General features: G+C 48.9%; 1 protein-coding gene across 2 annotated transcripts in view; it reads right to left on the bottom strand.

The window, feature by feature from the left end:
• Positions 1–26,066, bottom strand: part of BTBD9 (BTB domain containing 9) — a 419,931-nt gene that overhangs the window by 12,466 nt on the left and 381,399 nt on the right. For both annotated transcript variants that reach the window (XM_047858828.1, XM_047858829.1), the window contains exon 10: positions 11,844–11,922. In XM_047858828.1, coding sequence (XP_047714784.1) covers positions 11,844–11,922 — 79 coding nt within the window. The remainder of the gene's footprint in view (positions 1–11,843; positions 11,923–26,066) is intronic.

Here is a 26,066-nt window from a genome sequence, read left to right on the forward strand (position 1 = left end):
CGCCCTCAGGCTGCTCTGCCCAAGTGCACCTCTGGCCTCCCTCTAGGTGGAACAGCCAGGTTCTGAGTTTCTCTTTACTCAGAAGCTTGTGCAATTCAATTTCTTTCCTGCGAACCTTCCCAAGACTGCAATACCCCTCGGAAACGATGTGACCAAAAGTGAATGAAGCATACAGGGCAGAGTCGCACTACCGATTTATGCAAAACCATTACGACCGCCGCCGCATCATTTTCCCTTCCCCTTTTCGGCAATCATGTATCCCATTAGCCTGTTTGATTGCCGCTGCTCACAAAGGGGCACCTTCGCTGAACCAGCTTCAATGGCCTCTGGATCTATCCCTGGAGAGGAGCTGGCTAATTTGGAATGTAGTCGTGTGTATGAATCCGACACAGCCTTAGTCGCTATCCGGGTGTCCTTTTTTTGGTAGCTGCTGTTTATTATCACTTTGCCTTTCCTCTCTGGGAGCCATAATTTTTGACATGTTTGAGATAGTCTGGGGTGTTCTTTTTCCCTGTGAACCCTGGAAAGGATGAGCACAAACGCTCCGGCCTCTTCTCGGTGACGGGGCTGGCTCCTCGGCTGGCCGCTGTCTGCCGCCTTTCATTACAGGGACTCCCCAAGCACACTGTGCTCGACACATCTTCAAGGGTTTTAGAAGCAGAGAAGCCTCTGCTAATTTTCCCAAGTTGCACTAAGAGTCCGCCGTGAACTGTAGCAGAAATTGGGAAAATTTAATAAATGTTGATCCGTGGCTCTACCTTGCTTTTCTGGTTTCTCCTGAGTAATTTTCACAGACTGCTTTCATGCCAACCAATACAAATAGGATTCCTGACCCAAGCTTTCAGCTTACATTTCCAAGGTGACATATCTTTATAAAATAGATACCACCTCTCAGTGATATCTGCCCGTAAGTCAGACACAGAGACATGGCTTCTGAATTATGCCACCCTGAAGACTGCCGATCTTTCTTCACCCCACACCCACTGCGCGTTCAATGAGCATTGACAGATCCTGACGCTGCTGACAGCTGACATCTTTCTTACACTCACCTCAGGGGCAGAGGTCAAGAGTCCCTCTGTAGGCTGCAGGGATGTTTTACTTTTTGTTCCTTTAAAAATGAAGTCCAAGTGTCTCCGACAAGACACCCCTTTTTATAAACAAAAGTTCTGTAATTGTACATCTGAACAGCCCAAACCATTGTTTTCAGTTAAGAAACCCTCTTCAGAGGGAGATACTTCCAGATTCTGAATACTTTTTCAGCATTGCTTACGGATGATAGGATGCCAACATCGTTTTGCACAAATATTTAATCCTAATACATATAGAAGTACATTTCTTGGTGACACTGCTTTTATATGGCAAGTTTTTAAACTTTCCAGTATCACTTTCCCATATTCATGTAGGCCAGGGCACCCACAGATCCCTGGAACTTCACTGCTTGGAAGGTTCCGGAAAAAGAGTCTTTCCAATACCTATCAATACAGGCAGCCCCACAATCCCCAGTTACCGTTTTTGATGTGTGCACACTCCAGAGTTCCAGGGAGAGCGATTTACTCTCTCTTCGTAATTAGGTTGGCCCTGGAGTATTAGTGGCTTCTTTTTATTTTTGAAAAACTAAGAAACAGAAACGGGAAATGTTCTAGCTCCCAGGCAGAGCCTGGCAGGTGTGGCCTTACCAAGGGCCCCTTCCCACATCAAGGGAGAGTCTGTCTGTGGCCACTAGCCCCGGAAGGCCGGCACGCGTAGCCCCAGCTTTCCGGGAAAGTTCTTCACTTCCTCCAGGTGATGTGTGTCTGCTCCGCGTCGCAGCCCCAGCTGCTTGGAGATTTCGGGCTGGCTGCTAACTGCTGGCTCGGCACTAGGACGCCATTCGAGATTATCCTCACAAGCCGGGTTATCTCCCTTCTTCGCTGCTGGGAGGCCCCACGCCTCACCCACTCAGGTTCTTTGGGCGCCGCCTCCCAGGGCAGTGGTTTGGTGCCGAGTTGGTGCGGTTACAGCACGGCACACACAAGGACCTTGTGGATGGCAGCGTAAGTGCAATGACACATGCTCACTGCTGGGTCATTTTCCCTCTTCCCAAGCAAGTCTTCCACAATAGGCATTTAAGAATAAAGATGCCTAGAACAGGTCTTCTTTTGTAATTATGCTACAAATTAAGTATCTTCCTGCTTTTTCTGTCTCACTGGGAAGGAGACTGGATTTAAGATCGGATTCACTCTCCTTATTTCAAAGACAAGTGTCCTGAGAGCCAGGGAGTGAAGTGACTTGTTGGGGGGGTCACAGAGCTGGTCGGGGGGGGAGGGGGGGAGGCTGGCACCAGTGCTGGGGTCTCCTGGGCCACACTCCACGAGGCCCTCCCTCCCTCCCTTCCACCCTCTGCTCTCTCCTCCTCCGCTCGTTCCCTACTTGGCTAGCCTGCACATCAGGGTTATTTCTCAGAGCTTACTTCTAGACCCTCTCCAGCCCTTTCTTCTTAGCCCGACTTCCGAGGTACTTGACCTGGATTGCGAGCTACATGTGTACTCCTTAAATCCACATTTTTGTGTGGATGGCACCTGTAACTCCCGCTCACTGTGCCCTACAGTATCTTGTAACTAAGTGCTTCCACAGACCTTCCCCCAGCCGCCACAGCCCTGCCATTCTCCAAGATCATGGGGATGACAGCCTGGTGCAATCTTTAGCTTCCCCTCGTTCCTCAGATGCAAGTTGTCACAGGTGATTCCTGAGAGCTTATTTTTCTCAGGACACTGCACTGTAGCTATGGCCCTCAGTCTGATTTATGGAGGGGCTACTGTGTGTGGGGCACGGGGCTGGGTGCTAGGACACGAAGATACCATGACACTGTCTCTGCTCTCAAGAAGTGTGGTGGAGGGGCACCTGGGTGGCTCATAATTAGTATCCAACTCCGGCTCAGGTCATGATTTCACTGTTCGTGGGTTCGAGCCCCGCATCGGGCTCTCTGCTGTCAGCACAGAGCCTGCCTCAGATCCTCTGTCTCTCTCTCTCTGCTCCTCACCCCTCTCTCAAAAATAAACATTAAAAAAAAAAGGACAATATAGTGCGGGACCCAGGCAAAGCCTCTATTAATTAAGCAAACTCCTAGGTGCCAGGCTGGCTTACCTGTCCCCATGCCCGGGCCCTGCTGTTCCTGTGCTTCCCTGGTCTCTGGCCCACACCTGGTCCCGCCCTTGCAAATACCACCTCCATCTTGCATATACCCCACAGGGCATCCAGGTGCCACCTGAAACCTGGCTTGTGCTCGTTATTTCTCTTCCCGAGTAGGTTTTCTTTGTGCACATCCCTTCCCCATCACTGCCACATGACGCCCCCAGATGGCCCGGTTCGTTCTCCCTGACAGAAGTGGGAGTTTGAGAGCTGACGCTGCGTCTCTGTCTGTAGGTCTTCCGAGGGAGAGGCTCACTGGTCCACTTTCTCTGTATCTCTCTGCGTCTCTGCCGCTGGGATGTCTGCTTCAGTTCTGGTGCTGACCGACCGGAAGTTCTGGCCTTGAGAGCCAGCCTATGACTGCTGTGACGTGCACCTGCCTTTGGAAGCTTAGAGCACAGCCTCCGGAGGATGCTGCCGGGGAAATCCCGGGGGGACCAGACAGGGAGTGATCAGACCTGGTGGGGGTTTCTGGGAAATAATTATCACCAGGCCAGGAAGGAGACTTTTTCGTTTTGTTTTGTTTCTAAAGAGCCCATTTCCCTGTTTTTGTTTTTTTCCCTTCACTAGAGCCACATGTTGCTATGGGAACGAGGATGGCACTGGGACCCACAGCCACTCACCGGCCTGACAGAAGCCTGTAAATAAATTCTGCCTCACTCCGGGCTCCGCGCTGAGTGGTCCTGGAGGGCAGCTCAAGCAGCCACTTGCCGACACTCTGTCCTGCTGGTGCCGGCGTGCGCAGGACCCTCCTGCGGCAAGCTCTCGAGCTGACTGCTATTCTGCCACGGCGAGCACGGAGCGCGCGGGGCAGTCTGCAATTGCCCACACTCCGCAACCCTCCACGACACAATCTCATTCGTGTCTATGGGGTCCCCAGGGCCAGGATCATCTGACCCATTTCACGGATGAGGAAACCCCCTCCTCCGGACCCGGCCCCCGCATCCACGCACGCCAGCTGTGCTGCTTGGGCTGGCAGCCCGCACTGCCGTCTCCGCCGCGGGCTGCCCTCCACGGTGCCACGAGTTCAGGCGCCCCTCACGTGGCTGACTTCCACCAGGCGCGAGGCTGAAATCCCTCTAAGGAAGGGCCCTGCCGTGGTTTCTCTCCTAGGCACTGGCTGGCACGGGAAGTGTGCCCACAGAAGCCACTTGCTAAGTCTGACTGTGCCACGGCAGAGATGGGCTCACTTCTGTGGCTTTACTATTTATTATGCATTTGTGGGAGACAGAGCAGCCTGGATGTTTTGAGAGACCAATTACCCAGATTCAGGGACACCTTGGGTGGCTCAGTCAGTTAAGCGTCTGACTCTTAATCTCGGCTCAGGTCACGATCTCACAGTTTGTGAGTTTGGGCCCCGTGTCAGGCTCTGAGCTGACAGTGTGAGGCCTGCTTGGGATTCTCTCTCTCTCCCTGCCCCTCCCTCTCTGTGCATTCATGCGCTCCCTCTCTCTCTCAAAAACAGACTTAAAAAAAAAAAAAAAAAAGATCAATTACCTGGATTCAAATCCTCACTCTGTCACTCACCAGCAGCATGACACAGCAAGTCACTTAACATCACTCGGCTTTAGTTTCCTCATCAAATTTTCCTTTTTGCTTGAAACATTTTGGCTGTGAAAACCATGCACCAAAGAGTATATGCAAATGCAAATGTATAGCTTGTCAAATAACTATGTAATGAAAGCCACGCAAACTTTCAAGAACCCAGGAACATTGCTGGTGTACCTTGGTCCCTCCACATGGCCGGCCCTTCCTGATCCAAGCCTCCCCACCCTGAGGAAGCCACAATTCTGGTTTTAATAATAATAATTCCTTTGCTTTTTTTTTTTTTTAAGTTTTACCACCTGTGTCCACATCTTCAAATGTGATAGGTTACTTTTACCTGTTCTTGAAGTTTTAAGAACGTATTACATAATTTACGTATTCTTTTGTATCTGACTTCTTTCCCTTGGCATGCTGTGATATTCATCATGTAGATCACAGCCCCCTGGATGACGTACTAGGCTTGGCTCATCCATCTCCCTGGACAGATGACTGGGTGGTGTCCCACTTCGGTCTGGTATGAACGAACGGTGCTGCTGTGAACATTTTCATTCTTGCATAAGAGCTTCTTTAGAAAACACACACGAGTGTGAGATGCTTAGTCTTAGAGCAGGCATGCAGATGTTCAACTTCAGTAGATCTTACCAAACCATCCTCTTCGGCAACTACAGCAGGTCATACTCTCACAGCGCTGGATGTGAGTTGCCCACTGCTCCTCATCTTTGCCAACACTTGGTACTGAGCTAATTCACTTTTAAAAAAATATTTTATTATTATTTTTTAATATGTATTTATTTTTGAGAGAGAGAGCACGAACAGGGAAGGGCCAGAGAGAGAGGGAGACACAGAATCTGAAGCAGGCTCCAGGCTCTGAGCTGTCAGCACAGAACCCAACGTGGGGCTTGAACCCACGAACCATGAGATCGTGACCTGAGCCGAAGTTGGATGCTTAACTGACAGCCACCCAGGTTCCCCTGAGCTACCTCATTTTTAAAAAGTGAATGAGAGTAGAATCTACTTCCATATGACAGTTAGATAGTGTAATAGTTTGGAATAGAGCCTGCCACACAGTAAGTGCTCAGTACACATGAGCTCCTGTTTTATAATTTATAATAAGAATAATCATTATAAAGGGTCTTGAACTAGGACATGCTGAGGTATGTGGCTTATTTACCTTTCCACTTACAAAAGTGACTGGTTTAAGAAACTCTTCATTGTGACTACAGAAAGTCTGCCTTAGACCACCACAGTCTCTTGATGGTGAGAACCTGTATTACTGAACCCTTTACGTGGCTGACTGATGCACAAGGGAGACTGAACAATTCCTTCACTCGCTCAGCCAACAGGTACTCTATGCTGATGTGCACCAGGCCCATGCGAGGTGCCTGGGATACAAAGATAAATATGACACAGCCTCTTTCCTCAGCTGTACACACACAGTAGGTGAAGTGGGACCCTGAGAGCAGCCTATGGACCATCAGCCCTATCCTCAGCTTCTGTTGACTTGGCAAAGGTTTGCATGTGGCTTCTTGGGAGCGGGACCCCAGTCTTTCTATATTGCAGATAGTTTTTTCTATAGTCTTTTTGAGCCCCCAGGGACCATCTGTGCCCCTGAGCTCTCTGCCTACTGAAAAATCGCTCCAGAATGTGCTCTCAAACCCGGGTTCCCATCCAAGCCATAAGAAGAAACAGGTACCACTTCTACTTCCTTTAATACACGGACAGATTTGCAGACAGCTCTCGTCTGGACCTCGTCTGGCCTCTGAGGATGGAGGCGTGTCCCTCTGTGGCCCTGCTACGATAATTAATGAAATGGAAACGAAGGGGTCCACGCGAGGTGCTGCTTCAAAAGCAGCAGGGCTCCTCCACGGTCTCCAGAGCTGAAACTGGAGATCTGCCGTGACGTTTGTGGTGTTGTTGACAAGGCCCGGGTCGCAACCGTTTCCAGACAAGAGAGCCTCAGAAAGCTGAGCAGTACCTGCCTCCTGAACACGCAGAGTTGATTAGCAGTTGAGGAAGATGGGCAACCGCGCGGGAACAACCTCACGACTGCCAGACTGGCGGCTGAGACCACCATAACGTGACTGGGGAAACAGCCCAGGAGGACCTTTTGGGCCACTGGCCCTGGGGAGAATCAGACAAATGGAAACAACTGAAGGAGAGCAGGATGAGAGGGCGGGCGTGCTAAAAGACGCGTGTCTGCCATCTAGTGCCAAGCGTGACAAGAAGACAAAGGAAACCCTGCGAGTGGGCAGAGAAGACATGCAAGAAAGGCAACCGAGAGTAAAGGGGAGAAACGCGAGCCGTGTGGGAAACACGCCAAGCACAGGGAGACTGTGGAGCAGGGGGTGACAGAGCACACGCTGGCGGGGAGGGAGAGGAAGCGTAAGAAGCGAAGATAAGTGACAAGGATGATGCCAAGTACACGAGGAGCGGGAGGTCACACGAGGCAGCGGTGGAGTCTGTAAGGTAAGCGTTAGGGAAATTTATTGACAGAAGTCGTAAACGTAGCTAAAAGATGAAATGAATTCATTGCTGCGGTGCTCACAAAGGATAGATGAGAGACAGATGCCAGCAGCAGACACACACTTCCCAGAGGAAAGGGATGAAATGCTGCAGGAAATCAGAAGCGTGCCAAAACAGGTGATCAAGAAATCTGAACCTCCACAGTGGCTGAGGCTGCTGTCACCTGAGAGCCCAATCGCAGGGAAGCGGGGAAATTAACATGCAGCGGTCGCAGGCGGACCTCGAGTGCAGGAAGGCCTGGCTGGTTGGGGTGGGATGCACACCCATGCTGGGCAGGAAATCCCAGGCTGTTTCAGCTCAGAGGCCTCTGCTGTTCCAGCAGCAGCCGGGATCTGGGGTCGGGGTAGGTGCCAGCACCACAGCCGCAAGCTGCTAGTAGCCCCAGCCACTGACACGCTGTGTGGGCCACTTTCCACCTGCCGCCAAAACAGACCGCCTGCGCCCCCCAGGAGTGTTCAAGTCAGAGGAACCTCTGAGCTGGGCCTTCCCTGCCATCCGCTGTCAGACCTTCTCCCTGGAGGGGGCAGCACCTGCAGAAAACAGTCTTCCCTGGGAGATGTGGCAGTTACCCACATTTCTCTGTTACCCACACATGCTCAAAACCAATCCCATCTACGCTTCTTGAAATTAGCACAAAGCCTGTGGCTTGGTAACATTCAGTATCTAAAGGTCCTGCTTCTGACTAAATGAAGGCCACAGGTGTCATTTGGCAAACAAGCAGTGACAGGCTGAGGAAGTTCTGCTTCTCCCTATACCACCCTCAACTGTGAGACAGAGGGGCCCAGACCCCAATATCCTGATGGCAGATTTCTGGCTTCCATGGGACTAGACATGGGCTTACCCTGGACCCCATCTCCCTGCCATCCTGGTTTCCTGACTCTGCCCCCAGCCTCCTTTCCCTGGCTGTCTGTGCCATCACGGCTCTCCTCCCGGGCTGCCTTCCCCAGGAGTCCTGCCCCACCAACCTTAGTCACCCGTCTTCCCATCCTACAGCCTTGTCTCTCACACCTCTGAACATCACCACCCCAACTTAGACACATTCCCGCTGTTCTCTAAGATAGGTGATACTTTTTCCAAAACTAGTATGCTGTAGGAGAGAATGCTTTGAGAGCTGCCATATTCTTTAAAGAAAAAAATTTCTTTTGGTTAATATTTATTTTTGAGAGAGAGAGAGACAGAGTGCAAGGGGGTGGGGGCAGAGAATGAGACACAGAATCTGAAGCAAGGCTCCAGGCTCCGAGCTGTCAGCACAGAGCCTGACCTGGGGCTTGAACCCATGAACCATGAGATCATGACCTGAGCCGAAGTTGGACACTCATCTGACTGAGCCACCCAGGGGCCCTGAGAGAGTGCTAGATTCTTGACACTCAGGGAGATTCAGCACTTTTGTGTCTTCTTGTGTGCTCTGAGAAAGACAGTTTGTGGGTGTTGCCTTATGATCCCATTCATTATTCATGTTATGATTTCAGATGTTTCCCAGTTGGCAACACCACATTGAGGCTTTTTTCCCTGAACAATAACTGACTCAGTCAGGCAGCCTGGCAAGTCGCTGCTCAGCCAGATGCAACAGATCACCGGTTAATTAGTCAACCTGTACAGACGGGCTGGTGAGTGTACTTGGAGTTCCCTGCATAGACAGTTCTGGAAACTCATTGGGGAAGAGAAGGTCTTGCACTCCAACTTTAGGGTTCTGTAATGGGAAATTATTCCTCATTTGGTTACTGAGGTAGGTGACAGTGTTGGGGCTGAGTGCCGGGAGACCCTCCTAGATACATCCCAGTGCTCCCTGGCCTTCTCTGACCTAGAATTCCTTCTGCTGGAATACTAGACTGCAGAGTCCCATGTAGGGATTAAAGACAGAACTGGTTTGTTTTTTGGGGATGTATTATATGAGAAGTGACTGCACATGAAAAATATTCAATTTTAGCTTGATACATTATGTGAAGATAAATTTAAATTGTTTTCCAACTTGGTAAATAAAAAACACATAACTTCATGTAAGTATAAGTGGCAAAAAAATTGGGATTTATTGGCAAAATTTAAAAAATATGCTGAGTAATGTATGGGACGGTTGAATCACTATATTGTACACTTAAAACTAATAATAACACTGTATGTTAACTTTACTGAAATTACAATTTTTTAAAAAGATTAGAAAAAAATTTTAAAAAATAGGGTATTTGGTTTGGGCCTCAAATATACATTGATTCAGATTCAAATTTACTTTTGTTACCTCATCAAAAAAAAAAAAAAGTGCTTTTATGACCTGATATTTAGAGTTCTTTAATTTTGTGCCTTAACAAATATTAATTTGTTTACTTTTATAATTTTCAGGTTTGGTTAGAAACGAAGAGGTAAGAGAGAAAGTTTCAGACTACTGTTTATAAGCTCTGCTCTCTAAGAAGCACACTGTAGGCACACTGTTCTAAATGAATAAAATGCAAATGCAAATGAATAAAAAGGCAAAATGAGTATAAATTATCACAATATTTTCAGTTTGGAGAATGTGAGTTGAAGTACCAGAAACACCCTGGTATGCTCTGGAGAATTCTGATTTGACAACCACAATGCACGAACCCAGGGCCAGCTATGTAATGTGCAGGGCTCAGCACAAAATGAAAATGTAGAGCCTTCTGTTCAAAAAAGCAGGAATAAAGCTTTATGTTTTCTCCCACAGTTCCTCTCTTGACCGGACACAGGGTTTTCTTTTGCTACTTAATGTTGCAATCCCTTGGGCAAGGGGACTCCGAGGCTGGGGCAGACCCACATAGGCGCCTGGGGCCCAATCCCGTGACTCAGGTGAGAGTCACACCAGACCCTGACCCTCCCTGCAAACACGCTGGGCCTCCAGGGGGAGTGGAGTGTGGTGGGAGGCATGGGTCAGGCTAGGAGGGGGAGGCTGGGCAGGTCTAGGTACCAGGGGTCAGTGGGTGGCTGAGAACCTGTCCTGGGAAGGTGAGAGGGGGCAGAGGTGGGCCTGTGTGTAAACTGAGGCTCTCGGCCCCTGGTGAGTGCCCCACTTCCCCATGGGGCTCCCATTATGAAAACAAATTCACAGGTAAAATTGTGAAGAATTCAAGATGGTGCTGGAGAACATAAACCCCAAGCACAGAGTCCCCTTCTGGGTGTGGAGCCTCACGCAACTGCCCTGGTCACATGCCCATGAAGCCAGTCTTGTGTAGAGCTGAGAAATACCATGTTGAGGTGAAAACTACAGAATGGTTACTATTTTGATGACTTTCATTTCCTCTTGAGTTCCAGCTTTCCTGTTCTTTATGATTCCTGTCTTTTTTTAAGTTTATTTATTTTGAGAAAGAGAGAAAGAGAGAGAGAGAGAGAGAGACAGAGAGAGAGAGAGAGAGAGACAGAGAGAGCATGCACACACACAAACGAGAGTGGGGGGAGGAGCAGAGAATACCAAGCAGGCTCCATGCTGAAGCATGGAGCCCGACATGGGGCTCCAACCCATGGACTATGAGATCATGACCTGAGCCAAAACCAAGAGTTGGACGCTCAACCAACCGAGCCATTCAGGCACCCCGTGATTCCTGCCTTTAACTAGCAGTCCTTCAGAGGTTCACACTCAACACTCATGACTGTATAAAAAGCAAGGGTGTAATAAGCAGAAGAAATCAACAGAGTAGCCACTAGTGCTCACTCAACACCCAAAGAACAGAAAAGGTAAGTAATGAACTTACAGTTGACTGACACTATTCACATCTTAAATGGTGTGACTGAATCCGCAGGTGCCCCTGTGGGCTCACTGGAAATCCATATTGTCGAGGGGATGACGGTCCAGGCGTGCCTGGCTCATGTCTGGTTTACACTTGCCGTCCTAGTGTGATTATGGATCATGCCTTCCCTCACACTCAAGTGTCCTGGTTTCTCTGTTCACCAAGGGCACTGTCTTCTCTTTCCTGATCCAAGGGATCCAGTGCATTTTTCTGGGGCCATTTACATTCCCGAGAAAACAGCCTGGCGGTTTGAGGCTCAGACTCATCACCTGACTGCTGCCCTGACTGTGGGTACCCAAAATGGGGGGGAAACAACCTGCCCACTCTCCCCCCGTTAAATCCAAAAATGAAGGGACGTCTACAAACAACATGATCTGCTGGGACGATCCAGACCTGGACACCAGTGGAGGAACAGGCCCACTCACAAACATTTATGTGCAGTCTGGCCCAGGACAGAATAGACAGGCAGAGAAAACCAACAACTGTCTTCCATGGTGGTCCCGTGGGGCCGGGGTCCCTTAAACACCATGTTCAGAGCACTGAGGGACCTCTGAAATAGCTGTCGTCTGGGAGGGCAGAAGACTTGAGGACAGGGTTGTTTGACCTCTCAAGGTCTCTGTGGTTGCAGATTCCATAGGGAGGCTGGTGGGAGTAAGCAAAGCCATAAGAGTTGGCTCTCATTTCCCAGTGAAGAGACATCTAGAAATGATAATGATATCCCCACTGTGCAGGAGCAGGACTTTCTTCTGTACCGAGCTGTCTGAACAACAGGCCATTAGCGGGGAGAACAAACAGTTCCACTTAACTCGGGATGTAGCATTTACCTGGACATCATGAAACAGCACAGCGTCTTTCATGAAAGGAGACCCTTACCTCATTTGCTGTGTTGTGTGTTCCCACGATTCGGATGAAGGAGGCAGGCTGTCTTTCAAAAGTTACAGATTGCCAGGACCTGTGAGAGGAAGCACAACCATTTGCCTGGTTAGACTGTACGGTTAACCCTGTCGGCAGGCAGGGGGAGCCAGGTGCTGAGGAAGGAGGGTGCCTGTCCTCTATCCTCAGGAGGCCTGTGAGGTGGCAGGGGTGGGGGGTGAGGAAGGGGAATGGGAACAGGGCTCTCCCTCATGTGGGCCTGAGGAAGGCAGTCAGTATGTAGTGTCCCTACCTTCTGTGAAGGCAACCTGGGACTCACATAAAGCTCCCCATCAACACACACAAAGTACAGACCAAGTTCACGAGGGAACAATTGTGAGGCCGAAAAGTGATCAAGGTCAGTGAGAGTTCACAAAACACATTTCCTCACCTGTGAAACGGGCCTGTTGGCTGAATGGGCGTGCGCCTGAGAGGCGTGGTGGGTTCTGGGAGGAGAGTTTTGAACCAGGGCAGGAATGTGGACTGAGCAGGGCAGGGCAAGGGGAGGGGGAGGAGGGGCTCACTCACTGCCATGAGTGCAAGTGGTGGCACCTGGGGAAGAACAGGCAGTTTCTCCACAGGCCTCCACCTCCCCTCCCTTTCCTGCTTCCAAAGGCATCCCCCCAAGGGCTTATTCTCAGGACCTGCCAGTCTCTGGGCGGCTCAAAGACAGCTGCTTTAAAGCCCAACCAGGCAGGCTCTGAAGCAACCCCGAGAGGAGGAGCTCTGCTCTTGGTTTAAGGCTCAGAGCTCATCAGAATGCACTGGAGGAGAGCTCGGCACCCACGACTGTAAACTCCAATAATATTTTCTGTAATAAATGTGAGGAGTTCACAGTTGTTGCCATCCCTCCTCCGCTCACACAGTGGAGATGCCAGCTGCTGGGAAGCTGTTTCCTGTAATTGTCTAATTACCAAGCAATGCTACCAAAGAAAATATATGTATTTGTGGTTTGGTTTTTTCCCCCTTTGGTTTCAGGTGTTCCATCTTCTCTCTCACTGTGAGCCTCCCACTGAGATTGATTCACTGCTGCCCGGACACCCAGGCCCCTTCAGGTCATTAAAAAGTCGTTACCATCCTGTGTGCAAAGTCTGTGCCTCTGAAAGCAGTTTTCTGGAAACAGCGTAAGAAAAATCATTCTCTTTGCAAAAATGCTATCATTCATATGTGAAGGTGATGCCATCTGATCATCCCCAGAGACTGCACTCTTGGCCCATGTCCTCGGTGGGGGGGGGGGGGGGGTGTTTTGCTCCCACACCCACGTGGCTCCCCTGGGGAGTCTGCTGGATGGGATGCAGCCTGTGGGCTGGGGCCAGGGCTACAGAGGGAGGCCCTGTGGGGCTTCAACCCCGGGCCTGGGCTCCCACAGGCAAACCTGTCACTTCTGAAGTGAGCTGTGTGACTGATGGACTGGCATCCTTCCTCTGGCAGGTCAGAGGAAGCGAGGGGTCCGTGCTGCATGGGGCAGCAGAGGCCCATCCCTGCTCCTAAGGGAAGCACACACTGAGCCTGGGCCACTGCCTGCTTCTCAGACCAGCCCTCCAGGAAAGGGAGACAGAGCCAGGACAGGTGACAGCAGCCGCTGACAATTATTATGTTCCAATCGGTTTCAGAAAAAGGACTGGAGTGGAGAGGGGCTGGGTGTGGAGGAGGTGCAGACTGTGTTCTTAGATTTCTAGCTGCATGCCTATCAAAAAAATCCTTAAGTGCTTCTGGACATAGAGGTAAAACTTGGCTCACAGTCTTCAACAACATGCTTGTGGCCCTGAGAGTGCTGGGGGATCCAAATGATGCCTCCTGAGGTCCCACCTGTCCTCTCACAACAGGGCTGGGAGCCCAAGGCAGTGAAGGGAGGGAGATCTCACGGGAGTCGCCTTGGGCAGAGCTGGGCTCCCTGGGCAGCGGGCTCACGGCTTGGGCGCGTGTGCCCCCTGCCTGTGCCTGGGGAAGCAGGGCTGGCAGGGCAGCAGCCCAAGCGGGAGGGAGCATTTGTGGAGTAATAAGATCAGAAGGCCTCAATTTAATACCAATCCTCCATTATACCGCATTAATATCTAATCAAATTAGAGTTCATTTTCACTAACACAGCCTGAGAGTTGCAAGATGATTTCATTTTCAGCAAAACTGGATACCGACCCTAAAACAAAATATCAGGAGGAAGGGATGCTGGTTAGGGTGAGGTAATGAGCATCTCTCCCTACCCAAGTATCAGATCCCATTTCCCCTCAACTTCTTGCAAACAACTTTAAGTGCTGCTCGATGGGGACAGGATAAGGTGGCCCCGGAAGTCCTTGTCACGTTGGGGCCGTGTATGCAATCACCGTGCAACTGGAGGACGGCTGCCTGAGCCGCGATCTCACAGCGCCAGGAAACTACAGCCATCACTCAGTCCACACGAGGCTCCACTGCCATATTTATTGAGCTTTACCGACAGCTGTATAAAATATCCCTCCTTGCCAAGTATCCTGAGTCCCTTCCTTAGCAGGCAGCATGCCCAGGGAGGCAACGGAGTCTTAGGGGCGCGGCACCCAGTTTGGCTCACGGCCATGACTGGGTGATGGAGGAAGTGTCTGCACAGGAGCAACGGGTGTCAAAGCACATGTGGTCTCTGCTTCAAGCACTTACACTAAGACAGAAAGCCCTACCCTGGACTGAAGTCCCAAGCTGTTACTCGCAGGAGGGGCTCTCAATCACAGGAACCTCTCCCCGCCTTGAGCTGCAGGCTCAAGAACAGGCTCCCCTGGTTACAGAAGTAACCTCACCTGGAGTGCGCTCCGGAGGACCGGGGAGTGTAAATATGTATCTACACACAGATGTGTTCAGAGGGAGATCCGAAAGAATGTTTGTCAAAATGTTGATCAGGATTTTAGCTTTGGATGAAAGAATTCCCAGAGATATTTACTATACTTTTGTACTTTTCTGCACTGTCTGAATTTGGTAGAATGTAGAGGTAAGCATTTTTGAAAAGTACCTGTCCTGCCTACTACTCAAGGTTTTAACACAGATCACGTGACATGAAGCAAGTGAACATGCCAATGCTATATTATTATGCAAGATATTTCTAGTGGGGGGAACGGGGCAGGGCAAGGGGGGTGACAGTCAAGACAGGAGGCTTTGATCCTGGCCCTTCATGAACTAGAGGTGGTACGGCACACTGGTTGACAACATGGGCTCTGGGTCAGAATCTCAGTTTTGCACTTTTACCAGCTCTGTGACCTTAGGCAAGCTGCTTAACCTCTCTGGGCTTCAGGCTCCTCATCTGTAAAATGAAGATAATAAAAATATCTAGCTTTTTTGGGTAAAGATTAAATATATTAACAAGTATAAAACATCTAGAACCATGTGCTAAGTACTAAAGCACTAAAAATGGTACTGTTATTACTACTGGAGACGGTATTGTTATTACTACTAAATTACTATTCAGCCAAAAGAGTCTGGACAGGACACACTGCTTTCCTGGGCCTCATCTGGGAGTCACCAAGTTTGTTACTATGTGATTTACTGACTACTGCAGAGGTTCCCAGGGATACCCATGGCACCCCATCAGCACCCATTTCTTGGAGACAGTCAAGGTGGCTGGGCTTTGGAGGAATTATGCAAGCATTTCTTGAGTATACCCTTGAGCCTGGCACCTGAGTGTTCCAGGGGATCCACGCAAGACGTAGTGCTGGCCCTTATGGGCTTCCTGATCTCTCTGGGGAGATCAGCTATCCTTCTGTGAACTATGGAGAGAACAATGTCAACAGTGCATTGGTCCCAACTCACAAACTGGTGGTGTTCCAACGCTTCCCTTGTAATTGGTTGTTTGAAGCTTGGAAGCAATTTTTCCAGAGAAATAAAGTTATAAATTTTGGTTGGGTTTCCAGACCCACCCATAACATTCAATTTAACCCATAATGAGGCTGAAATACTATATATATGAAGTTAAAAAAAAAAAAAAGGAAGAAAATGATGTTGTTGCCATAGTGGTAATTAAACAAGCCAGAAAAACAAGAGCTCGAGAACAGTCTCTCTAAAGCTGCTGCTTGACGAAGGATTAAGTACCGTCAGGCGCATGCAATCAGGTGCCTGGGGCTGGCATACGGTAGGTGGTCTGTTTAGGAGTGAAAAAGTAGGCCAGGAGCTGTCCTCTGTCTGCAGACCACTGCGTGGTCACAAAGTGCTTCCCGATCATGATCTATCACATTTGGCTGCCAGCAATCCGTTAGGTACCGAGGCAGCCAACTGCAATCCCATTTCTGAGGTGAGACACTGAGGCAGAAAGAGAGGCAACCTGTCCACATTCCAGTGCCACCAGGTGTAGAGTCAACAGAAGCCAGATTTAATGGCTGTCTGTGCTCCTTCCACCCAAGGGCACAGTGAGGAACTTTCTGACCGAGAGGCTGGGGCACTGACTAATCCCTGTCGCCTGGGTCCTCGAGTTTCAGACCTCATTTATGTGCTGGTACCGTGATGCCAAGCTGGAGATTACGCGCGTGAGCGGATCGCAGGCTGACCTCTGGGTCCCTACATGCAATGGCGGTGAACTGGTCGGAAGGGTTCAATGGGGCGACGGTGTTTGGCACAGGGTGGGCGCACAGTGGCTGCCGGCTGCTGTTCTGTCTTCATACTCACACGTGCGGAAGAGCGAAGAAGAGGCTCCCTAGGTGCTCCCTCTCCACACAGATCAGCGTGGAGACATGGAGAACACACGGGGTCGTACTGACAGGCAAGCCAGGGGACTGCATCTACAATGTGCCCCCCACCCCTACAGCTGCACACGTTACTCATGGAAACAAGCATGCTTACAAAATATTCTTAAATATTCTGGAAGGAGATAGGCTGAGTTCATGACAGTGGTTGTCTCAGAGAGAGGGTGAGGAATGGGTTTGCTGACGGGAGTACAAAGGAGGCTTCATCATTAACTGGAATGTTTTATTTCTTTGATTAAAATAAAAAAGATGAAGTGTATGTGAGAAATATTAACTACAGTCAATTCTGGGGATGAGTATGTGAGTGAATGTTATAATACTTCTTATTCTTTTCTGCATTTTAAACAGTTCTTGAAATAGAGAAAAAAAGAGGGAGAAGAAAGGCAGTGAAACAGTGCCTGTGTTTATACGAGAAAGAATTTACCAGGGGTGGAGTTAACCAAAGTGCAAATATAAAACTTAGGGGGCTGGGTGAAGTCAGTCGCTCGGTGGGCATGTGGATTTGCCAGGTAGCGCCGCTGGCTCGGGGACACGTGCGTCTTTGTGGGAGCAGAGGGCAGGAGAGCTGCTGGCTTGGGGAGGGGTACAGCAGCCATCTGTAGGTGCCAGGCTTGTGTGAATGGCTCTGGTGACAAGGGCCACCAGAGAAAGGAAGGCAGCGGGACTCAGCTGAGACTGGCTTTCCATCCTAAGCCTCATCCTACCTTCTCTGGGGGTCCTGTAGATCCTGTACCAAGGGAAGCTGGTCTTTTAGGTTCTGGAAAATTATGTGATTCTGATGCCTATGCTATAAAGAGAATGCCAGGGTCAGAACTTTTTTGGAGCAGACCGGGTAAACACTGGGGAGATGGCCAGGGCCACACTGGCAGTTAAACATGGCAAACTGAACACACGGGTTAATCTTTGCTCCCTCCACTAAAAGGACAGTAAGGAAATCTAATATATGCATCATATAAAATATTAAATATATGTGTTCTAACACACATGCGCGCGCGCACGCACACACCCCAAGCAGAGAAACAGTGAAGACACATTACCCTCTCTGTGTTTTCGCCTGAGAGACAATGCACAGGAAGCAAGTAGATTCACACTACAGAACCCTAGAAAAGCTCATATCCCTGCACTATCAGTTACCTTTGAAGGTGGGGGTTACACAGGGGACTCAACTATGAGAACTGGTTGAAAGTAGGTGAAAGGAGCAAATTGACCCTCCATATCCCTTCTCCTTCCTCCTCTACAGCAGGGATGAGCCCTCTCCCACCTTGGCAGGAGACAGAGATTTCACTCTGGAGTCCTTGAACAGAGAGGGTCTACTCCAGGGGATCGAGGCACAGTAGAGGGTGGGAACCTAGGGGCCTATGAAGAAGGATTTACATGAAGTGAATGTCTCAAATGGTGAGACTTCCAGTCCCCTACCCTCCTTGTCTTGGCTTTCAGGCCACCGTGATCCAGGCTTAATCCCCATGCAAGACACTGGAGGATCCCTCTGGAGGATCCCTCTGGAGACTCTCACTAGCCCAAGAGGAAAGACCAAGAGCCACTTATCCAGTTTCTTTCTTCCTGTCCCTCCAGTCTGCTTTCCATAGATACTTATTCAGTGCTTACTATGGAGTAGGCCCTATTTTAGACTCTGCCATCAAGAAGCCAACATTCTAGTGGGAGAAAGAGACAAATAAATATAGGGCTAAGTAGAAAAGTAAAGCAGTGTAAGCAGATTCAGAAGTGCACACTGCTTTTAGAGAACATATTTAAGGAGGTTTGCTCTGGTGCGTGACAAGTGAGCGAAGACCTACACCAGCAGAGTAAATGGCCACGTGGATCTGGAAGAGTGTTCCGGTGAGAAGAAACAGAAGGCAGCTGCTGTGCTGGACCTGAATGAGATCGGGCAGGGATCTCCCAGTGAGACACCAAATCCCTGTCTGATAACCCAGAAGGAAGCCCGCAAACCCACCCTCACACGAAAATCTTCCAACCAGCTTTCTCATCGCCTAAGGTTTGAAGGAGAACAGCCAGTCGAGGATCACCAAAAATCCTAACATGGAAAAGAGAGACCAAAAGCACAGAGAAAAGAAAAATAATTCAGAAGATACAGTTATAATTCAGTAGACAGAATAAAACTTCAGGAATAAACCCCTATACACTGCCAGATAGATAAAAGAATTATTATACTCTTAAAAAAAATTTTTTTTTTGTAATCTTGATTTATTTTTGAGAGAGAGACAGAGTGAGAGTGGGGGAGGAACAGAGAGAGAGAGAGACAGGGAGACACAGAAACCAAACCAGGCTCCAGGCTCTGAGCTGTCAGCAGAGTCCAGCGCGGGGCCTGAACTCACGAACGGTGAGATCATGACCCGAGCCGAAATCAGATGCTTGCTTAACCAACTAAGCCACTCAGATGCCCCATACACTCTTGAAATAAGAATAAGATGATATGAAAGGGGATATTCAGAGAACAAGAAAATGCTCTTATCAATTGAGGCTATGAATTGAAATCAATAATCTAACGAAGCTAGCTTAAGTTGAAATTTTGTGGAACATCCAACAAGACAGCAAAGATAGAAAATAGAAGAAAAAGGATAAGAAAATGAGAGGACCAACGAAGAGGTCCACTATCCAACTAGGAGGTGTCCCAGAAAAAAAGAGCAGAGAAGGTATGAGCTATAATACTGTCAAAGTAAAAAGAAATTTTCCCATATATGGAGGACATAACTTACTAAGTTAAAGAGCCCACTGAATGGTCACTACAATAGGTAAGAACACAAAACATATTATTGAGAAATTTCAGAAGATCTAAATGTTTCTGGACAGGGCAAAAGCAAATCAACCTAAAGATGAGGGAACCAAAATTACATGAGATTTTTCAAGAGCAACACTGGGAGTCAGGAGAAGATAGAGCCGAGCTGTTCCTTCTAAGTGTTGAGGGAGAAATTAGTCCCAGCCAGAGGGCTATTCCTAGCCAAGTCACATATTTGGATAGAATAAAGAAACTTGGATTCAGGCATATAAATCTGAAAACATTTACCTCCAGGGTATTCACTAGAAACTTCTGGAAAATGTACTCCATCAATAACAAAGGATTAAACTAAGGCAAAGAAAGTTACAGGATCCAGAAAAGAGATGACCCAGGAGGATGGGAAGGGAAAGTTGAGGACGAGAGCTGAGCAGAGGCTTAAGGGGACCAACCCTGCAGGAGAGGGAAGGCAGGGCTCCAAGAGGGAAAAACCAAGAGGTGTTAGGCTGCGGGGATTTGTGTGGCTCTGACAAAAATAAGTGATATGTACCTATAAAATTAATGAATGACAGATAATATGGAAAACTAAGTAATTTTTAAAAATGTTTATTTACTTTTGAGAGAGAGAGACAGAGAGAGAGAGAGAGAGAACGAGCAGGGGAGGAACAGAGAGAGAGGGAGACAGAGGATCCGAAGCGGGTTCTGTGCTCTCAGCACAGAGCCAGATGCGGGGCTGGAACCCTCGAACCGTGAAATCATGACTTGAGCGGAAGTCGGATGCCCAACCAACTGAGCCAGCCAGGCGCCCCCTAAGTAATTTTTAACTCCAGGAATAACAAATTATATTACAAAGAAAGGCAATTTTAGCAAACTATGTGGCTTAGCCCAGAACAATAGTCAGTCATACTAATGCCAACGCTAAATGCTAAAAACTGATTTAACGGGAGTGAGAAGAGGGGCGAGGGAGAGAAATACGATCATGGGAGGGAAGGGTAAGGAAGCTAAATTCTTATCTTCCAAAGTAGGGAGATGATAGATAATTTTGGTAACAGTATTAAAAAGCAGCAGGATAAGCATATAGTTTAGAAACCTGAAGGTACTGACCAAAATAAAGGTCTATAAGACATGAACATGTTTGCCTCAAAGTCTAAAAGTCTGATCATGTGTTATGGTGGCCAAGTGGGAGGACACAGGCGCCTTCACAACCCGCTCGCTCAAGGAAGTGCCAACCAGCAACATTTTAAATGCGCATACCCCTAGAGCTAGCGATTCCTCTTACATCACTTGAGCTTATGACATGTTTCCAGCCTGGGGACCCAGGAGTAAGGACTGCAGTGTAGCACTGCTTGAACAGCAAGAGAATAGAGACAACCCAAATGCTCCTCACTGGTCAAGTGGATTATGGTACATCTCTTTCCCTATGATGAAAGACTGCAGCTGGAGAGGGCAAGGGAGACGGAGAGGGTGGGGGAGGGAGAGAGGAAGGCAACATTCTAGAGTTCTCCTAGGTATAGAAAAATCTGTATGAAAAAAAAACAGGAAAATACACACATTTGTTTATGTATAAACGATCGAATCTCTGGAGCAAGAGGTGGTGGGTGAGATACATTTTGCTGTCTTTAGTCCTTAATTTTTAACCATATTAAAGGCATTTGCTCTGAATGTATTATCTTTTACAAATATTAAAAGACTGTTGGGGAGGAGGAAGGCAGGCAGCTGCCTCTGGTGAGTGGGACCTGGGCTGGGGGCGGTGAAGCAGCATACCGCTGCTTTTGTTAATAAATCTCGTGCTGCTACCTTTTAGTTATTTATTTAAAAATGTTCTAATGTTTATTTATTTTTGAGAGAAAGAGAGAGAGAGTGGGGGAAGGGCAGAGAGAGGAGGACACACAGAATCTGAAGCAGGGTCCAGGCTCCAAGCTGTCAGCACAGAGCCCGACGTGGGGCTTGAACTCACAAACCGTGAGATCATGGACCTGAGCTGAAGTCAGTGCTTAACCAACTGAGCCACCCAGGTGCCCCTCTACCTGACTTCTAAAACAGCGTACATGTATAACTTGGATAAAAAATAAGGAAATTCAGAAGTTGAAAAATACAAGCAGAGCCAAGAAGAGGAGACAAACCTACGGTGAGGAGGCATGGAAAGGGTATGTGGGGAATAGATTTATTTACAACCTTTGGGAGCAGGGCCGGAAGGCAAACATGAACCTTCGGAGAAGATTCCTGTAAAGGAAGGGAATATTAAAGGCTGTCCCCTATCAACTGAGCTGCAGTGACATCGGAGCCCTCTCGGAGCTGTGTGGTGCTGAGACGTGACAGGTATTAAAGGCCTTGAGTGAGCCTCCAGACTAGCCTGAAGATCCCTCTGACAGTTCTTTATGAGTGCGCCTCTCATGCTGACCCCACAGCTGCCTGCCGTCCCTTCGCACGCGCTGTTTTTACTGTCTGCCTCACAGCTGCGACAGGCCCAGGATCCCACATTCATCTCTAATCAGATCTAACACCTCACTGGGGCCTGGGCATGGGAGGGACGGTGCATCTTGTACAGCACTGGGGGAGGCGACAATTCTAGAGTTGTGACAGTCTTTAAACGGGCCCGGCGTGTCTCTCCCCTGCACATCTGGTGAGCACCTGGCACATCCAGGGAGCACCTCCCTTGCCCCAGAAGCAGAGTGACATGGTGTCCTATGCAGCAGAGAGGCAGGGTCGGCCCAGATTCTGATGAACCCCTTCCCACGAGCTCCCGGTCCTCAGATCGTGGACGCCAGTCTAAAGGGAAGCCTCTGTGTGGTGAGGTCTAATCTGGTACCATGGGAGGAAATTCTTTTGTCTTCCACGATGCTTAACTGGAGTTTATGGCTGTCTCACTGCCCTGACTTCCAGGGAATTCTGGGTTCGCTCCATTTACCCTGTCTGTCTCTCCATTCAACAACTATTTACAGAAAGCCTTCTACATGCCAGGCCCAGGAAAAACACTGCTAAGTTAGTCTAACCTGACTGCAGACCTGAGGTGGCAGGAAAACAGATTGTTAGGAGCACCTGGGAGTTGTGGCCATTTAGTCACATGCTGATCAGCCACATGCTTACTGAGATCAAAGGTCACACAGGGGAGGCTCCTAAGCATATTTTGCTGGTCTACTGAGTATTTTTAAAAATCCGAGTTATCTCCCACTTAAAATTCGGGAGATTTCACATAAAAATACAAACTTCTAGTTTCCTTTGAAAGCCAGAAGATCTGGCATCCTTGGGTCCTCTTTTCTGCAGAGACAACACTGGCTAGAGCTGAGGTGAACAAGACAGACTGAGGTCAGTGGGCTTCTGGTGGTCTCCATCACTCTGTGGAGCCTGTCCTGGCCTGCTGTGCTTGTTCCCATCACCCATTTGGCCCGAGGAAGTGGCCAGGTTTCCATCCCAGCCTTAGAGAGAGCTCAGACAGTGTTAAAAATGGAACAAATATCAAACTCTTGAACAGGAATCGTACCACCTCCAAATTCTTTGGGAACCTAGCACCAGAATAGATACACAAATTATGTTTCATTAATTAAAAAAAAAAAAATCCGGCTCAGTTGGTGGAGCATACGACTCTTGATCTCGGGGTTGTGAGTTCAAGCGTCAGCTTGGGTGTAGAGATTACTTAGAAGTAAAATCTTTACAAAAGACTATCTTCTTACACTGTTCTATTCTTGGCCTTGAGAACTGGTACGACTGAGGGCAGAACAGCTGATACTGATAGTCTTTAGTCACTGCTGCTTGTCTTCCCCTGGGCTACAGTCAGTAGTAGAAGGTTTTCTGTGGCGCTTCCAAACATTCCATCCAACTCCCAGGCCATGCCCCTGGCCGATTACACTCAGAATCCCTGGGGGTGGGCTCTGCATGAGTCAGTCCCATTGAAACTCCTCAGGGCATTTCACTGTCCAGTGGGGGTGGAGCCCTTCCCCCGGCTGGGGATGAGGGTTGGGGGGCAGCCTGCTGGGACGGACACGTGTGTCCCTTCCTATTTACAGTGCAGGTGAGCCGTCCCCTACTTTCCTCCTGCCCTGGGGGTTTCTGGACCTATGTGGGCATTTCATGCTTTCTGGCCCCTTTTCTCTGGTGAATGCACTTGCATTTGCTGTTCTAACATGAACTGGTCTTGGGTTTTACCTTCCCTGCTCATAGCATAATTTTCCCTTTTAGAGGAGTTTCCTCTCAAAGGAAGGGTCAGGACCCTCCTGCCAGCTCCTCGTAAGAGCGGAGCCGGAAACTTCCTACCCTGTGGCAGCCACAGGAAGGTCTGCGTCCTGGGGATATTCGTAGAGTGTTCAAATGAGCAGTGGGGGAGCAAAGGGGAGAGGGGCCGTTTTAATACTCTGCATTGCACTCAGCCCCCCATCCCCAAGCCCCCGCTCCCACTCTGTGCCATCCACTCCCTGCCATGGAGCACTCCTTGATTCCCCTAAGGGGATGCAGTAATTGATGATTAGCATTCCAAAGCTTGGCTTACATCCTGCTAGCCCGTCATATTTAATTACATTTTAACTATATTCGTCTTCGATAATAGCACGAACATAATTTAGATAATTATCTCTCTCTCTCTTATTCTCTGACTCTGTCTGTCTCACTTAGAGCTCCTTGCAACAAAAATCGCTTTCTCGGCTCAAACACATAAACAGACTCTGGGGCCAAGAGCTTTTCTTTCTCTCTTGCAGCAGCTGTGCTAGAAACGCAATGGTTTTGAGTATCATGCAGAAAAAAAGAAAATCTATGTGTTTTCCTGCTTCTGTATTCATGTTTGTACACAGCCGGTGGTGGGAGTTGGTGCGTGCGCGTGTGTGTGCGCGTGTGCACGCGCCCACGTTTGCACCTGGGCAAGAGCTTTTGTGCGGTATAGCAACAGGGGAGGCCTGGTCAATCAAATTAGTGTCTGTAAAGCACCCTCGTGGTCTGGCATTTCTCTCTTCCAAGGTTTAATGGCTTCCCTCGCAAATTTAAACTCTGTTGAAACAGTTCTAAATGTCTGGGAAGTCTTTTGAAGAGATGTGTTCTTTCTAATAGGGTTTCTGTCACACTTGGATCTTATAATTAATGACCTTTACCCTTGCCTATTATCTGCCTCCTCCAAGAGCCCATCAGGTACCAGAGGAAAACTTGGGGCTCTTCCAAGGGAGAGTGTGTCTCAAGCCAATTGCTACAGTGTTAGGAGTCCCTGCAGACCTTCCCAACCACCACTGGGTCACGTGCTATCCGTGCCATCCGAGTCCCTGGCCTAATAATGCCCCTCCCCTCCCCGCTGAGAGTAAAACGTATTCTTCGGGAGCTTTGTTAGTTTTCCTGGCGAAGCCAGAGAGAGCTGAGCAATTTAGGTAGGAAGATTTTATGTTACAAAGTTCACACCTCTAAGGTTTTTGAACGCACGAGGGAATAAAAAATGGCCTCAGAAATAGCTACTATCCAAGATAATCCTGCTCAAAGTCCAGAGATCCAGAGCCCGCAAGGATGTCGACACACTACTTTACAAGATACAGTGTGGGGATGGGGAGTCCTTACCCCTAAACACTTCAGGTACTGTCCATTTCCTTGGTGTCCTCAAAGGCTCCAATAAATACAAGATTTCGTATAAAAACATTCCCCTTGTCTGATATTGAAGGATTACCCACCAGTCACTATCTTCTCCAGACAAATTCATTATTCATTTGGCTCTCGGTCCACATCAGAGACAAAAATCCTTTTCTTCCCCCATGAAGAATAAATACCACCAAGTAGTCCCCACACTGGTGACAGCCAGGCAGGATGAGGTTGAAAAGGGGAGTGTCTGTGTAGTTAACAAACATAGGGACTCTTGCTGCCCCTTATTTGGGAGGCCAAAATTCCTAGCTCACTCTGGAAATAAAGACACAGACCAGACTTCAGGAAGCCGGGCCGAGCAGTCTAGACCAACATTTTGTCGCCAGTGTGTTCAGTCCACCCACTGACTCTTCTGATGTGACTAGGCCCAGTACTGGTTCATGTGCAGAAGGGAAATGAACCCTTTCAGCAACATGATGGTTCTGGCAACTGAGTAGTAACTCTCAGCCCACCAGAGAAATTAGAAACATCAATGTGGTGACCCGGGAAGTTGTGAGGTCCCGTCCTTGGTGATGTCAAAGACCAGGACAGGAGCAGCCCTCTCTCTATCGCACAGGTTCTGGGCCATTCACCTCGCTCAGTGATGGCAGCTGGGGAGAATGATCTAACTGGGTTTCATGTATTGTGAAGTTCCTGTCCAGGACGCATTTGGCTACTTTAGGCCAGGCCTATGGTGGGCTTGAGGGGACACACTTCTTCTCCCTCATGGCCCTGAACAGGCTCCACATACCTTGATTTGCTCCATATTGTTCAGGAGGGATGTTCCTACTTTTGATCGTTTGCTGCCCAGCTCAGGTGCTTAGGAATTCTGCTGAAATCTGCCTGAAATGTAACAACCACCTGGGTCTTGGTCTCCACTGAATGGATGGAAGAGCCAGCCATTGGCCATACTTTTCTGCCAGCAGGTAGCTCTAGAGGCTGGGGGGGGGGGGGGGGGCGGGCGAGAGAACATTCAGTTTGCTCTTCCCCAGAGGATCCCCTGTCCCCGGCAAGTACAATGCTCAACAGAATTATTGATTTAATGACGTGAGTGGCTCCTTTCAGCCTGCAAGGAGAGCAGGCTCGCTCTGAAAAGGCTGTTGCCTCTGAGGAGACAGCCTCCTCCTCCTTGGCTCCGTGTGACCGTCCAACGCCACCTCCGTTTCTCCTCCAGAAGCA

Source organism: Prionailurus viverrinus, chromosome B2, assembly GCF_022837055.1.
Source record: "Prionailurus viverrinus isolate Anna chromosome B2, UM_Priviv_1.0, whole genome shotgun sequence".
NCBI classification, from domain to species: Eukaryota; Metazoa; Chordata; class Mammalia; order Carnivora; family Felidae; genus Prionailurus; species Prionailurus viverrinus.